The following is a 17,897-nucleotide window of genomic DNA, read 5'->3' on the forward strand; positions in this document are numbered from 1 at the left end:
TATTATACTTTCTTCAAGCTTTTATACTTTAAATGCGACAAGCCAAATCTTCCGTTTGTTATGGAAGAGCAATTTTAAAATTTGATACGCTGTTAATCAGTCCTAATATTATTTTTTACATCGTTTTGAGATTAAATTGTATTTTTGCTACACATTGGTTTAATTAAATTTTCTATGTAGATTAACAAATGTAGAAATAGAAAAAAGGTAATAATAAAAATTGGGATAAAAAGAACAGATATGTATTTCTCTTAGTTTTTGCGAATTAACGATTCTCGGATTTAGGATCGACAGGCCAACGAGAATTTTCCAAGTTCACTTTTAATCACAGGGTAGAGGACCAGGTGAAACTTATCGAGGGGATGAAAGGGACGCGGAGGGTAAGTTTTGTTTGTTGGACCGTTCCTTTCGATTGTTAAGCTCTGGCTTTGTGCCGAGTCCGCCAACAGCTGGCCTCCGGGGTGGTAAGTTGTCTTTATAGCTATCTTTTAACATCAATGGGGAGTTAAGTTGCATTGAAATTTTTCATGAGAAAGTCGACGCATAATTACGTTTACTACGCTTGATGGGACTCATGCTGTGGATAAAAAAGTACGATAAAATAATAATATAGTAATACTGCATTGTCCTAACTCTAGTAAAAATTATACGATTATTTCTTATCGTGGTATATAAATAATAATCAGGATATTATTAAAATATTATTTCATATTTCGTCTGTATATGGGTGTAATTCATGCTCCATATATTATTTGAATCCTAACAACTGATTACTGCTTAAAGGCTCAAATAAAATGATCGAGTAGTGCAACAATATATTAATTGAATATTTAAAATAATTCTCGATTGAGAATAAGCTTGAAAAAGTTTAAACAAATTGAAGTAACTTAATTTTTCGACTATTGAGTATCCAATGAAGAATCAATTAATTAATCTCCATCGAAAGTTCAATGATTTTTATACGATTCGTTCTTCAAATATCAAGTATATTACATACTTGTTTTCCAATTGAATTATTACATTTTCATCGGATAATCGGCTGATAATAATATAAATAAGTTATTACTCGACACTTTGCGCCAATAATGTCCAATCGATACACTAAATTAATGGAAGAATTAATGGCCCGTGCAGGAGGAAAAATGTGCAAACGTTGCCATTCATCGCCACCCTCTGGCAGCGGGTTGACCGCGTTAATTCCAGCGCGTGTTAATCGTGACACGACCACCGATCCCTAGACTATTTCGCCATCAGTCCGATCTCACTATAAGGAACAACCGTCAGTATGTGAAACGCGTGCCGCGAGGAACGAACTAACCATAAAGCTTGGAACTTTAGTGATCGTGTTTTCAACCGAGTCGTTTACAGGGTGAAACTTTCAACGCAATAACAACAGTTAAAAAGCAAGACTTTAATAATTCAAAGAAATAATTCCCTTCCAATTTTTGTCATTGCATTTATGTTACATGTTTCTTCCTTTACGTTGAAGTAAATTGATTTATGGAAAAAGAGAAATGTGAATGTGATGTGACTCGTAGTTCTATGTGAAAAAGAATGTAGTTGTGCTTCGATTAATTAAAGTAGGATTTAAAGTAGTAATTAATTATTATTTAATTATTCAATTAAAGTAATATTAGATATAGTAGAAGGATCTTAAGTTCGAAAAATTAAACGTGGACTTTCGTTTTGTGGTTATCGAAGGACGGATTGTAATCGAGAAAAATGCTACTGAAGAATTGGTGATTCTGATTTGAGGTAAATGCCGAAGACTTATAAATATATTGTCGCAATATTTGTTATGTTGAGACTCGTAATTTACGTAATGTTTTTCTTTAGACTATTTGTAAAAAGATAAATGCCGAAGACTTGTAAATAGATTGTCGCAATATTTGTTATGTTGAGACTCGTAATTTACGTAATCTTTTTCTTTAGACTATTTGTAAAAAGAAGTATATTCATCAATATATAAAAAAATATTTTTATCAAGGAAAATAGTTACTATTCAATACATACAATTTTTAATTTACATTTATATAGCAATGTTTCATTTGAAAGATGTAAAACATTTCTTAAATTTAAATAATTTTTTATCATTTATTTGTATAAACGAATAGGAAACAATTTATTTAGATATTGTTTGATCTGAATGTACGTTGTAGATGCTGGAAATAATTTTTATGTCTCATTTTTTCACAGTTTACCTTTTCTAAACTGGATTTCTTATCTCCTTGCCAAAAAGATAGCCCAGATGTTATCTTTAATTTCTCAATAACGCGTGTAAAGTTTTTCGTCTGTAACGTATAATATCAAAACATTATGAGCTTAGAATATGCGGCTTGCTGGAAATAAGTCACAATGTCGTAGATGTTTGTATACAACAAAGAATAACTGTTCCATACTAAGGTCGAAATGATAACGATTTCTTTAAAAATGTTGAAGATTATGGCAAAAAGAAAAGTACTGGTCGGCCGTCATCGTTATCCGATCGTGATAAGCGAGCAATTTTGGGTGTAGCTTCCAACTCGCAGTTAACAATGAAACAAATAATGGAAAAATCTAGTGTTAGTGCTAGTGTTTCAAGTGTTCGTCGAGTTCTATTATCCTTTATCTATTTTCCAAAAATATTAAGAGGCTAAAATTGAAAAAGAAACCTTCGTTAACAACGAAACACAAAGTACAACGTTTACGCTTTGCAAAAAAAAGAGTGCATTGGAAAAAGAAATAGGGAAGGGTACTATTTACACAAAAAAAGATTCAACTTGGATGGTCCTGATGGGTTCCAATATTATTTTTATGATATACGAAAAGAGACAATATCAGTAATTCGACGACAAATGGGAGCAGTCAGCGTGATCGTTTGGACCGGCATCCGTTGTTTCGACAAGACAAGTATCAAGTTCATCGTTGGGAGAATGAATAGTGTCCGATACATAAATTTAATCAAAGAACAAATAAATAATCGTGCAGAACGCGTTTCTGGACCTGATTACATCTTTTAGGAAGATACTGCATCTGTATACACATCAAGATTAGTTCAATCATATTTTAATGAAAATAATATATCTATTTTGCCGTGGCCTGCACGCTCCCCGGACATTAATATTATTGAAACTATAATATTATTGGAACTATATAAATCGATACCAAATCGTACAATAGAAGTAATAGGAAATAAAGGGGAATGTACCCATTATTAAATAAGTATATATGTTTGATAAGTAATTATTGTTAGTTACAATTTATGTTGATTATTATTTTCTTATTGTACATGTGCTATCATTTCGTTCTTAAAATAAAACAATTCTTTTTGTTACACACTAAATCTCATAATATTTTTAATTATTTTCAACGAACCGCATATTCTGAGCTCATAATGTTTTGATATTATACGTTACAGACGAAAAACTTTACACGCGTCATTGAGAAATAGTACACCTGGGCTATCTTTTTGGCGAAGAGTGTATGTGTTGAGTGTTCAGAGTTTTGCTGCTATTCAAAGCGGAAGTACTGCAAAGTAAAGGAAGATGTGGTTTAAATCATATATGAAGTTTCAATCATGAGGTGTAAATAATACTAAAGAAGATGAATGTAAAACGGATAGCAGAGCAAAATTAAAGAAATTGACTTCACCAACATATATATTCATCAAATAGAAGAGAGAAATTCATATCGCTATTATCTACCCTCGTGACGTTAAAGATCTTTTTTTATAAAAAAACTTCTCTAAATTTATGAATATCATTCCCTGTTTAGCTATTTACGTATTATCTTTTTACGTAATGTTCGTACGTAGTATTGATTTTTAAAAAAAGATCCACATTTATTTTATACAATTAAAACATTCTTGTTTTCCTTTAACACGAACAATCGAAACATTTAAATGATTCACTTTGTAATTTTACATTCTTTTTTATTTTTTACATTACTTTTCTATTACACAATAATGTAGTCATCGCGTCATGTTCGTGAATCGGCGATGGCAACAGAAAGGAAATGAATTGAAACATCAAGTTTTACTATGACGTTTGTTGTACTACTTTTCCCATTATATATTTATAACTATCTATACACAAACAAATTTTTGTAAAACAAAAATTTTATAGAAAGGAAGAATATCCGGAATTTCGTATCGATCATATTATTATATATTAAATAAATAGGATCTTACGAATGTCTTAAATTCTATACAAATTTGATTTCGAAGTTATTATTTTCTATCAGACAATATGCTAATTTTAACAGACTATTAAACCTACGCAATCTACGCAGACTCCTAAGGAAGCAATTTTAGCAGATTAGATAGAACACAAGTGAAATGTCTACTCGTAGGTAGTAATTTTTCCACCTCTGCATAATATAGTGTTTCCATTCACAATTTTTACCTTCACATTGTATATGATGAAGATCAAATTGAATGCTTTGTTTCATTAGCATAGAAATAACAGCTAATGAGAAAATTGAAAAGTTAAAAGTTAAATATTCATTCTTTATATTAAATTTAGTTCTGACCTATTATAAGCATATCTTTAAATTTCACATATAATCCCCCCCCCCCAAAAGAAAAAAGTAAACGGAGAGAATGAATAATAAATAGATAGCGGACTTTTATGCATCTATGGAGAATTCGTAGATGCTGAGACGCATAGAATGTACATAATACACAGAAATATATAAAATATTCAATATAACATTCGTTATAATATCTAGTAGGTGAAACAAATCTGTACCTAGGTTCTAGCTTTTAGATGTGTTTATGAGAATATGAATTTGCATACGGATTTGCTGTCTAATAATAAAGTATGCGAAGCTTAACTATCGAAATAAAAAATAATAGAATGTGGAATATGCAAATCGGAAGAATTCCGTTGCTATGGAAGAGAAATCGTTTGAAAGGTGCAGAATAAGGATCCGAGAATTCTCACGACACGACGCGACGGCCAGCATAGCTCGAGGAGTAGTATCATTTCGCTCGATTGTACTTGAACGATGCTTGTACTTAACAATGATCTCCAAAGAGAGATTAATTAATTATGATTCCTTGGCGGCAGTGGTACTCGAGTGAAAGAGGCAAGGGTTCGGAGAGCGGAATACGAAACAGCCGAAAAAAGGCAGCGGCGGAGGAAGCGAGAGAGTTAAATGAAAGAAGTGGCAGATAAGGAGACCTCGTGTATTCCTCGTGTAAAAGGGGAGTAATACGTCGACCAAGTTGGTCAGTCGACGAATGTTCGTTGTGCCAGCTAGACTACAAGACTCAACAAGTGTTCTTGTCTCGAAGAATTGCCGGAAAATTGCAGTAAATTATAATTGTACAAGTTTCTTTTTATGGACAAAATGTGCTTTAGAATTTCATAAAATAATATCAATACTATATATGACAAATAGTTTTCTTTTTTGTTAATTCTAAACGACAGTTGTTTTTACTTAGATATTTTTGTGAACAATTAATGAAGATCATATAAATAGTCGAGTTACGATTGGTTGAGCAAATGAAGGTTATAGAATTAGGATAACATGTTATCGTGTACGTCGAAGCTGTTTTGGTAGTGAAGGATGGAATAGTGAAATAAAGTGTGCTACTGAACAACAGGCATTTGAACTGAATGCGACCCTTTGTGAAGCGTTATCGATAGTGATTTGATATGAAAAGGGAAGGAAGGAGTGAGAAATTAAAACTACATAGATGGCTGAAAATATTCTAAAATAGCTATCTTCGAGCGATTATCTTTTCAATCACGATTGCATTTGCTTAATCAAGCCAAAATCGTGAAAGCGATGATGCCGAACGAAGGAATTGACAGGTCGCTATTACGATATTAATTCATTTAAAAATACTTAATTCTGGATTTGTAAGACTATTAGGACAAATTAAAAATTAAGAACGATTCGAGATTTTCAATACGTTCGCCGACTGCTTTTCAACATTACGAAAGCGTTTCTCAAGACCAAGAAGAAAGTGATTATCGACGAATACGAGCGTATCGTATCAGAGGAAACGCGTCGACATTATTTCCGAGAAAGCGGCGAAAATCAATTATTTTCAATAAGACAAGGTCGAAGTTCATCGGACTTTGATAGTTCGGAGTAGAAGGCGGCTGTCGCAACAAGTTGAAATCCCGCCTGAGAGACGAAAGGGCTATAAGAGGAAATTCTTTCCTCGAGGTCAACGTCTAAAGGATTCTCTCGTCCCGTTTTTTTGACATCGCCACAGAGATGGCAAGAAAATCGACGAACGATACGAATAGAGCGAGTTAACGAAGCTGCTAACTAACGAGCAAAAAGAAGACGAAACGCGTAGAGAGAATCATATTTGAATGGTTTGCCTCGGATAAGGAACCCTCGTGCGTTTTATCGTTCCAGACACTGTCGAGGGCGTCGGAGCAACGACTGTATCGTCGAATGCATATGCAAATCGAGAGTGGCACTTGTGTGTCGTTCGAATAATAAGAGATGTTGTGGCTAATCGGATCGTTGGATTTTCAGATTTCGTTTTCCGTTTCCGAATTGCTGAATAAAGGGATCTTGTCCGTGGAAACGTAACGCTAGTATGTTTTAAATAAATGAAACTAATTTGTTTTCTGATACCGTATGGATCTTTTTAATTCGTGTATAAAGATAAGAAAAGGATTGATGTTGTAACGAAGGAAAGTTTTGCAGTTATGAGAAGTGCTATTCGCTTGAAAATGATTCGATCAAAAATTTGTTGTTATTCATCTTGATTAATAAATGGAGAATTTCTATTAATTATGGATAATAAATTTAATCACAGTACGTGGTTGCTTCTGTTTTAGAGGAGGTACTTTTTATGGAGTCAATGGAAACCATTGGAAAATTCCTGACTGGTAAATATTTGTTTTACGTATTTTTATGCAGCGATGCTGAAAATATTGAGTACGACGTAAATGGAATCTCGTACAAAAATTTCCAAGTGCATAATTGGATTATGAATTTTAAAGAGAAGAGAATCGAGACGTTGTGATTTTACGTGAAGATACGATGACTAATATTGATACCGACACGTAAGTACGATATATATTTAACTCAAATCTAAAAAATTACTTAGAATTTTATATATACGTATACGTCGTATACAACGATCAGAGTATATTGTAAATATCTTGCCATTATTAAGCTCAAGTGTTCTTTAATGACATCATTTCCTTTTTTTAAAGCGTGTTCATTCCATCTTGCATTTCACTTATTGAAAACATGTCACAACGAAGGAGTATATGAACACGATACAAAATGGACGATTCTCTAACAAACGGCACAATTTTTGATCTCGAATCCGGAGATGGGAGCCTCAAGCATTTTCCACGATCAGTTACTATGGCAGCTGCGATTTGTGCGATAATTTTTAGCATCGTCGGAGTTGCGGGTAAAATCCAGTTTCTTCAACTTTACGCTTGTAATATGTGTGATCATGAATGAGGTTCTTTAAAAATTACCTTATCGTAATTGCGTATACATTACTCTTTGTCACAAACTATAAATAGAAAAGCTGCAACGAAATTACAAAATTAATTAATCAAATATGGAAGATACAGAAAATTAAGTCATTCATAAGTTTATGAAATACGATTTAGAGCAAAGATTAAATTTGATCATAACGTTCGTAAAAGTTTGAAAAATTTATTTTAAAGATTCTATTGTTGGAAGAAGCTCCAGAAATATTTGTTATAGTATACGAAGAAAATAGCATACAGATGTAAGTTCATAATGGATAAACCCTTAATTGGACGTTTAAATTCTATGGTTAAGTTCTCGTTGACCCATGGGTGGCATTTCTCGGTTTATGACTTATTAACGCCCCTAATTTATGCCAGAGAGTGTCAAGAATTAGACCGATTAATATCTCCTTTTTCAATTGTTCACTTGCTTCTGCACTCTCTTTATGGTGGCAATGTTTCAGTTGCAATCAGGAGAATTATTTTGAAGAAATACTTTCAGAAATTCGTTGTTAAATTTCTCTGTATATCTTTTTAAACACAATACTATTCACATGTTTGAGAATGACAGAGCGTTGAACTAAAATTCGAATAATCATTTATAATAATCGAATAATTTCATAATAATCGAATTAATCATTTATCTCTGAATGAAATTCTTAAAAATGAATACTTATAGCTTCCACTTTACCCTTTTTACATTTCTTAACATTTTCTTACATTTTAGGTAATTTGGTAACGGTGATAGCACTGTTAAGATATACAAGGCTGAGACGGCATGCTACGACCGCATTTGTGATAAGTCTTAGTATTTCAGACTTGATTTTCTCTGCCGTAAATTTACCATTAACTGCGAGCAGATATTTGAAGGAGGCGTGGGTACTGGGTGAAACCCTATGCAAAATATTTCCGCTCTTCTTTTATGGGAATGTAGCAGTGTCTCTGCTTAGTATGGTGGCGATTACGATCAATCGGTTTGTATAAAATAGCTTTAATCATATTCGTTATAGACTTAGAGCATATTAAGAATTATTCTATTATTTCTAATACTTTGGCGTATAACGAGACACCTGGTCTCGACAAAGTGCTTGGTTCAGTTTATTTTGAGATATGCTGACGAATTATACTATTGATTTTACAAAGTCAGCATACTTCTGTGGAACTTAATCGTTTATTGCTCATCTGAATAGGATCAAATGTACGCATGATAAATCCAATACCAACAGCTGCTCCTGATATTGTATTAAATTATCGGCCTCATTGAATTTGCATCGATACCTTTATTAAAAAATTACAACTATTCGTTGAAAAAATGTTTTAAAGACACAAGTCTGTCTGCTGATATTTTTTTCAAAATAATGTTTCGCATCTACTATAATATAAAATTTATCATATTTCTTCTAAACCATGGAAACGTATCGTAGTAGAGAATAAAGTTCTAAATTCGTAAGTAATTATGAAATTAAAGGAACGATACTCTTAAGAATTGAGATGAAAAATGAAATGAAAATCAAAATTTTCGCTTACATCACTGTGATTTTTAGTCCGCCAAATTATGAACAGATACTAACTGCATTAACATCGATATTCTTTTTTCTATAAATATAAGGGACTCTAGTATATTGCCAAAGTGTTAGAATAAATCCGCTTCTAGTAACAATTGCAATAGCTCAAATAAATAAATAATAAATTATTGGGAAAGGAACTCTAAATGTAAAACTGATTAATCGATAAATTTCAGGTATATACTGATCTCGAGATCAGAGATATACGCTCAATTATACACCACGCAACGGATTATTCTAATGCTGATCGCCATTTGGACGCTGAGTTTCTCCCTACTTTTGCCACCATTACTCGGTTTGTGGGGGACACTCGGCTTAGAACCATCTACATTTTCCTGTACGATTCTAAAGAAGAATGGTGCGAGTCCAAAGAAATTCTTGTTCGTTCTAGGATTTGTCGTGCCTTGCGTGGTAATAAGCGTATCTTATCTTTGCATTTATTGGCGTGTAAGAAAGAGCAGAAAGAATCTGGAGGCTCATACTGGAGCCTCCAGGAGGAAAACTGGAGGATTTCAACGAAGAGAGGATTCCAGAGTGACCAGATTGATGTTGACCATATTTTTGTGTTTCCTTCTGTGTTTCATGCCACTGATGCTGGTCAACGTGATCGATGACAAAATAAAAGTCCCGGTTTTCCATGTGATAGGTTCTGTACTTGCGTGGGCCTCCTCTGTAATTAATCCTTTCATCTATGCTGGCACTAACAAGCTGTACAGAGAAGCCTATAAGCAACTTTTGTGTCCAGTTTCTAGCAAACTACCGACCACTGGACCGAAACCGACGCATTCTCATTCGAGTAAAGTATCGTCACCTCAAGCCACTTAAAATTCAATAACTTTATATTCCAATAGACGGTTTATTGTTGTCTGAAAGACCTTTTTTTATCTACTTAGGTACTAATAAATATCACGACATAGGTATATTGAAAATTATTCGAAATTTGCGTAATAAAAATATTCTAAAGGTATTTTCGTGACATCTAAATTATCTAAAACGGTTAATGGTAAAAGCGAAACAAGTGAAAGATGTTTAAAAATTTTAAAGTAGACAGTAAGAATAGTAGAATAAGTACTTTGACCAAAGCTGTATATTTTATTAAAAAAGAAGTTTATGTTTCAATTATCTATAGTGAAACTTCTCTCGATTAATTTATCTTTTGAGGAATGCGGATAAACAAATCCTTGCGAGGAGCAATAAGTGTACGTAATTATTACAAATAATTCAGCTTAGTTTTATTTCGTTGGGCATTTATTAGGATAAATTTAAATAATGATTTTTGTAACTTAACTTCATATTGCAAACAATTGTATCTGTACATTAATATTAATATTGCTTCTTTATGCTTATGTTAATAACAAAAGTAACATAAAGATTGAAAAACATAATACAAGTATTATACTTGCTAGATCAATTGTTGCGAAACTAATTAGCGTAGTAACGTTAAATTATAATTTTTTCATTTACAAGATTTCTGTGTATGCGATACTGAGAAGCACATGTACAAAGCATAAAATCTCACACTAATATTCTGTGTAAATATATTATAGGAAATAAGTTATGATAAATAATACTATTTAGAATGAAATACGTTGTGTCGTATTTTCTAGTTATAATAATTTCTGTAAAGTCTGATCTATGAAATAAAGCAAAAACCAATAAATTTTATATATACATATTAAGTAATATAGAAATTACAATATTATAATACTTTCTCTACTTCTTGTTCGATTTTAAAGTTTAATAGTAAAACTTTGTATAATTCCAGTTTATCTCATTTTATCTATCGACAATGATTTATTATTTGTAGATAATGTCTACACGAAAACCTAGATATAGCATAGGTGTATTACCTAATAAATCTTTTTATCCTACTCTACTATTTTGTGTCATTTCCAACATTACCGATTGAGCGCAGAATGAGATTCAACCATCGACAGAGTACAGAACCTTCGATGTTCAATTCCATTTCTGGTGATTAGAATTAAAGTTGAATAAAAACGTAATCGCGCTCGCAACCAATCAAATTGTATCATTTGCTATATAATTTAAAATTGCATCACCTGTAATGAAAATAGTAATTAAATATCAAATAATATCGATTGCACAGGTCTCACCATGTGGAGGTTGCTGCGTATGGAGACCTACTTTAACCACATTTTACCCATATGCTTTTCACGTACGAGAATTTACCCACCTAAGATATAAATTTGTAAATAAATTCTCAATTATAAGCAACCTTTAATATCACACTCTCAGTTCAAAACTCAATAACTGATTCTTATACAGGTTTTGTAGAAATGAAATATAAAAACCATCGTAGCGTAATTTTACACCTCTGGATTGATAGAAATTGATAAAAAAAGTTCGTGCAAAATTGACTTTGAGCATGATTTTCAAGGTCAGCATTTTTTTTATTGTAGTATATTCTATTTATCAGGGAAAAGAATGTTAAAGTTTTAATAATTTTTAAATGGCTTTATTCACAATATGTCTACATTCTGCAGTCAGAACGTAGATTTATTTGCATGTAGATATTATTGCCCTAGATCCGCCATGTGAGGAACAGGTTTGCGTTTTATCCAAACATTTTGTTTAACAATTGTCGTACCGATTGACTATAGTGAGATGAAGGCGTATACCAGAGTGCATACAATGGATGAAATGACAACTCTGGCGTGGTATAATTTCGCATAATTCAGTTAAAAGGTATGAGCGTAGAAGTCACAAATATATTGCACTTGTAATTGATGTAAGTAAAAAGATACAGCCAATAATATAATATCCAATAATTCCTGCCCATACGTTTATAGCGAATCATTCGTGGTTAAATCCATCAAACATTGCATGTAAATTTCTTTAAGTTCAAATCCAGGCATTTCGTCCATAAACTTTCATCCGTAAATAATACATGTTGATAATAATAATACGTTATAAAAAGTGCAGAATCCATTGCAACTTATGTAGCACTCAATGACAAAATCTTCGTCGAATGCATAGTTATTTGTATACAATACTAATTCCTGATCACTTAGTTGTTAACTTAGCCGCTGAAAATCGCATTGTCATGGAATATCTTGTGAACGCAGAGATCTCCCATTATTCCCATATTCTGATACTCTTGATTTCATTGCTTTGTAAATAGCATGCTACTTTCTTATTAAATGTGAATATAAATGTAAATACATTGTAATAAAGCCAGTTTGAAAATTATTAAAACTGTAACATTTTCTTCCAGAAAACGGGGTCATTTATGACCTATGGTTGGTTTAATACTTTCGTTCTTCGTGATGAGTAGAATACGTTGCAATAAAACGATTTTCACTTTTCAGTTAGTAACATTATATGCTTTGTCTTCCGCTCGGCACGACGGAACCGCTTTATATTATACGTATGCGATTGTTAGTCGTCAGCATTGAGTATCACTGTCGCCGTCGCCGCATATTTTGCCAAATTATTTGACTTTAATATTAGAAACGAAACATGATAGCACTTTCTAATATCATTTGGAACACAAATTTTTCTAATGTATACCATTTTACTTGGAAAAGTCCACAAAATTTTTTCGTTTCAATAGCAATTGAATAGGAGCTACAGTAAAAGCACAAAACATTTTCAAACTTGAAAATTTGCAATTTGAAGAAATCTGTATTCAACTCACAAATATTTAGAAGCATCGTGTATCAAAGGTTACAAAATCGGAAAAAAATTCAAATTTGTTTATCAGTGTTATTTGAATGTATAATAATCATAGACTTTTCGGGATCTTTTTACAATTTATATCCAAGCAAACTTCTACCAAGATGTAAGTCTACAAGACATTAAACTCTTTCATTACTGCTAGCTATCGTTACATATCTATCACTTAACTCATATAGTTTGTAGTACACTGCAGAACACTTTCCATGCATACCTGTCTGTAGCTTCTCTTTGATAACTGGAAATAGGCATCGTCTAAGAAACAGTTATTATTTCGTTGATTCTACATATTCGAAGTACACGTTGTATTTTTACGAAGCAGTAAAATAATTACACTCATCGACGAATCTTGATTACATGGTATACAAGCTGCGTGTTATTTATCGTGCATTATTAATGTCCCGTTTGATGGAATACGAAGAAAAGTACGATACCATTCTAAACTGATAGTAACATTGAACATCATCAACCGACAATACTTTATATTTTGCAACGTGTTAAAAAATACAGCAAGCTTTTATGGTACAAGTACCCTATTTGTGTATGTGTGTATGTACTTTGATTGCAAAGTACCGTTCGCATTACATTCTTACCCTTCGTGAATTACTGGTCTCCACGTGAAAAATAATAGAATACTTAGACGGTAAAGCTAGAATAGAACACCTAGTGTACCGTACTAACGTCTTTTTAATATACACGTAGTCGACGTAAAAACAAGATGGGAAAACGAGTTGTACAGTTAGAGAGAGCGATTTTCTTCACGAAACTCAGCGTCGCTTTGACGTGTTCCTGGCCGCCTTCCCCTTTGACAACTAAAAATCGACTTCTGTTATTTAATACATTATGGTGCACGGCGTTTGCTAGTTCTGTGGCGTTATTCTTACCATTGTTGGTCGCGATTTACGAGTACTACAAAAGTCCTATTATTCTTGGAAAAACAGTGAGTCTTGCCTCGGCTGTTGCTCAAGTGGTAATCAAAATGATAATATGCCGTTTGCAGCAGAGACGTTTTCAAGTAAGTCGATTATTCTTTTTCGGATAAAGCACAAATAAAATTTTTTATTTTCCGTAGCTGCTTGAGTATGACATTCCTGTGTATTTATATTCTTTGAATTTTATTTTACTCACGTATCGCCGTATCACTTTATTTTATTATCTATTCGTAGCAATTATTGGTTTCCAACTTTCAAATCAAAGCAAGAGAAATGTAATAATGTAATCATAATTCCTAATAATATGTAATGATATATAATAATAATAAATAGAGGATCGATTAAAATATTTTAATTAAGCGTTGTCGGTAAAATAATTTCAGATGTTGTACTTCGATATGGAAAATTTCTGCAAGCACGCCACAAAAACGGAAAGAATGGTCCTGGAGCGATACGTGGATAAATATAAATATTTCCATTGCATTTACATACTATGGTCTTTCATAACCACGGCTTTCGTCATATGTGGCCCATTATACTCGGCTCAAACGTTTCCCACGCATGCGATATATCCGTTTTCAGTGAAGCACCAACCATATAATAGTCTAGTTTTCTTCCATCAATCGTTGGTTGGTTTCCAAGCATCGTCAGGTATGGGCATCGATACTCAAGTTGCTCTTCTTTTACGATACGCAACTGCCAGGTTCGAGCTTTTAGGAATCCAATTACGCAACGCGAAGAATAACAGTGAGCTCAATGTCTGCATACAGAAACATATTGAACTTTTAAGGTATAATATTACAAACTATTTTATGTTGAAATGACTGTCAAATATAATACTATACGATGCGTCTGTTACGCGTTAGAATAATCATTCAACTATATCTATAAAGCCCCGTTTAGATTAGTCAAGTTACTCGAATTTGAGCAAGGAACTTGATCTTCAATTCGAGTTACTTGATTTTCATGTACTCTGTAATTATTAAGACCAAGTTATTTGACCAGTATTTACTTTTTGTTAGTAGCACAGTTTCCGTGTTAATTAAAAATATTGTGTGTAATAATACATAATTTGCATAACTTCGATATACATATTTAGGTATACGAAAGAAATTCGCTTATCTATAAAGTATCTAGTTCTGGCGACAATCGCAACAACTACTATCGCCGTGATTTTTGGTAGCTTAAACTTAATCGCAGTAAGTAAACGTTTCTTACTTTAAGTACGATAGTTGAATATATAAATGATGGTTTCGAAATTTTATATAGAACCAACCGTTAATTTTGAAAACTCTATACGCTATCGTAGTGTTCAGTGCCAGCGTGGAACTTTTCATGTACGCTTGGCCAGCCGATGGAATGATGCGTATGGTAATGAAATAATCATAGTGCATATTTCAATTAACAGCGTGAAACGATGAATTTCATTTTATCGTAGAGTGCGAGAGTTGCTACAAGCATTTACGACACGGCTTGGTATAAGAGAGATATCAGCGTGCAAAAGAAAGTATTCCGCATTATTTTGAGATCTCAAAAACTTGAAACTATTGGGATCAGCGGTGTTGTACCGCAACTTTCGCTGTCTCATTACGCGAAGGTAGTATGTTTGTTGCATTCTTGCATTCATGATTAGGTACTAATTATTTTCTTATCTCTTCTAGTATCTATACACATCTTTATCGTACTTTAACGCACTGCGTATTATGGTCGGAGATCCATCTTCACTTTAAGCTCTATGGAGGAAAATATATTACGAAAGATATCCATGGAAGTAATCGCAAATTGTATCTATGAGAATCTTCATGAAAATTTGTCTTTCATGTAAACGATATACATATATGAAGAAGTTATGTGACGTACAAAGATTCAGATGGCCAATTTACTGCAGCAATGGAGTTTTCTTCTTTTATTTTCTACAAACATGATTATGTTACTATTGAGAAACGTTAAGTTGGTATGATCCTACGAGCTAAGTTGGTACGACTCCTAACGATGCTCTTTTGTCTTAGGAGTCGACCACGTGTTAATTATCTAAATACATCCGGTGTGTTCAGACGTTTTGTACGAGGTGGTGAAATATAGAAAGTAAAATTCGATCTGAGTGAATCCATTAAATATCAACCCCAGACCTATACTGAATAACAGTTACCGAGAAATTACCATATAACGACGGACGAAGAAGATATGAATCCCGAGGAAGAAGTAGAAGCGAACCAACGATACGAATTAACGCCATCACTGGAAGACTCCTCAAAATTACCATCGGATCAAAACTTGGACTAAAGCGATATTTAATAGACACGGGTGCCGGAATAAACATAGTCAAACGCTCAAAAATCATTTCCACTCCGTTAACAGACGACAAGAAAACATTCTTTATGGACAATGACAAATACGAGACAGACGAATACATTTACCTTAGAATCTGTGACAAAAGAAACAAATTCTACATAGTACCTGACGACTTCCCACTAATTGAAAACGGAATCATAGAGTTATCAATGCTGGAAAACTATCGATACAAAATTACAAACGACCAAATCCAACTCAACGATCATGTATTCTTATTTCAGCCACCACAGGTAATTTCTCCAGGACAAACCAAAGTCGAAACAATTTATCTGGACAAGAGACCAACGCGAGTATGCTTCTGCAATACTGGTGAGTAACCAATACCAATTTCTAACGATCTTTCTAATGAAGTTGATCTCGAACAAATTCAAAAATTCAAAAACATAATTAGAACAAGCCATATTGAAAACAACTTCCGCATTCCTATCGAAAAAATCCTCTTACACTACATTGACGTATTCAACTTAGACACAGACACTTTACCATGCACCGATTTAACAAAACATATCATCACATTGAAGGAAAACAAAATCATAAATACAAAATCTTACAGACCACCCGAAGCACACAAATTAGAAATCGAAAAATAAATCAAAGAAATGTTAAACAAAAACATAATCGAAGAATCAGACTCACCATACAATAGTCCAGTATGGGTAGTCCCCAAGAAATCGGACGCCTCCGGAAAACAAAAATGGCGCATAATGAAAGATTTCTGTAAATTAAACGAATTAATTGATCAAGACGCGTACCCTTTGCCAAACATTGATGATATACTCTCACAATTAGGAAACGCGAAATTCTTTTCCGCACTAGATCTCTCTTCTGGTTTTCATCAAATACCAATGGATGTAACGTCAAAGAAATATACAGCTTTTAGTACGCCTCAGGAACACTTTCAATACAATCGAATGCCATTTGGATTAAAAAACGCCCCAGCTACATTTCAACGCATAATGGACACAGCACCTCGCGGTTTATTAAATAAATATTGCTTCGTTTATCTAGACGACATGATAATATTCGGAAGTACGATTCAACAACATAACGACAACCTTGCCATTGTATTACAGAGATTAAGAGAATTAGGACTAAAGATTCAACCAGACAAATGTGAATTCTTAAAACCAGAATTAGAATACCTTGGACATATTATCACATACGAGGGAATAAAACCAAACCCGAAAAAGATAGAAGCAGTCAAAGAATTCAAAATTCCCAAAAACTCAACCACTAAAAATCATTTTTAGGACTAGCAGGATATTATAGAAAATTCATACGTAACTTTTCGAAGATAGTCAAACCTCTGACCGACCTGACAAAGAAAGACATACCCTTTCATTGAACAGACAAACAACAAGATAGCTTTCAAACTCTCAAAGATGCATTATGCAAAGCCCCAGTATTGACATACCCCAACTTTAACGAAACATTTACATTAGCAACCGACGCCTTTAACGAAGGAATGGGCGCTGTTCTTTCACAAAGCGACTATCCTTGTTGTTACATCTCCAGAACACTAAATCCTCCCGAAAGAAATTATTCAACCACTGAAAAAGAACTCCTTGCAATCGTATGGGTAGTAAAACGTTTAAGACAATATTTGCTAGGAAGACATTTCCTCATAAGAACCGACCACCAAGCTTTAACTTGGCTTAAAAACTGCAAAGATCCCTCATTACAACTGATTAGATGGAGATTAAAGCTAGAAGAATACGATTACGAAATACAATACCACAAGGGAAAGGATAATACGGCTGCTGACGCACTCTCGAGACAAACTATTAACAATTTGACGACTGAAGACAATCTCCTTGACGAGTATAGCAAATGGCAACAAGACACCGACACACTTCCTAAACGACTCAAGATAGTTCCCAACGAAAAATCCATCTTCCATATAACAA

General features: G+C 33.3%; 3 protein-coding genes across 10 annotated transcripts; all 3 read left to right on the forward strand.

Moving 5' to 3' along the window:
* Positions 1-1,232: 1,232 nt before the first annotated feature.
* Positions 1,233-10,597, forward strand: LOC100747153 (protein trapped in endoderm-1). Of its 8 annotated transcripts, none has more exons than XM_033323249.1 (7): positions 1,233-1,755; positions 5,049-6,542; positions 6,789-6,839; positions 6,954-7,016; positions 7,170-7,375; positions 8,173-8,419; positions 9,187-10,597. In XM_033323249.1, the coding sequence occupies exons 5-7, from the start codon at positions 7,243-7,245 to the stop codon at positions 9,833-9,835; spliced, it is 1,029 nt and encodes a 342-aa protein (XP_033179140.1). In that variant the 5' UTR covers positions 1,233-1,755; positions 5,049-6,542; positions 6,789-6,839; positions 6,954-7,016; positions 7,170-7,242; the 3' UTR covers positions 9,836-10,597. The 8 variants fall into 8 exon arrangements, with proteins under 8 accessions (XP_033179140.1, XP_033179128.1, XP_024226303.1 ...); XM_033323237.1 differs by having other exon boundaries at positions 1,233-1,580; positions 1,702-1,755; positions 6,789-7,016; XM_024370535.2 differs by having other exon boundaries at positions 6,789-7,016.
* A 2,689-nt stretch (positions 10,598-13,286) lies between these two features.
* LOC105681313 lies at positions 13,287-15,082 on the forward strand. The gene is made up of 4 exons (XM_033323392.1): positions 13,287-13,739; positions 14,016-14,428; positions 14,738-14,837; positions 14,908-15,082. The coding sequence occupies exons 1-4, from the start codon at positions 13,425-13,427 to the stop codon at positions 15,019-15,021; spliced, it is 942 nt and encodes a 313-aa protein (XP_033179283.1). The 5' UTR covers positions 13,287-13,424; the 3' UTR covers positions 15,022-15,082.
* Positions 15,077-15,706, forward strand: LOC112213650 (the record flags this gene model as incomplete). The annotated part of the gene is made up of 2 exons (XM_024370704.2): positions 15,077-15,235; positions 15,300-15,706. Coding segments are annotated over 2 exons (228 nt in total), but the record flags the coding sequence as incomplete, so codon positions are not given.
* Positions 15,707-17,897: the final 2,191 nt, after the last annotated feature.

This window comes from Bombus impatiens, unplaced genomic scaffold (assembly GCF_000188095.3).
Source record: "Bombus impatiens unplaced genomic scaffold, BIMP_2.2 scf_0044, whole genome shotgun sequence".
Taxonomy (NCBI): domain Eukaryota; kingdom Metazoa; phylum Arthropoda; class Insecta; order Hymenoptera; family Apidae; genus Bombus; species Bombus impatiens.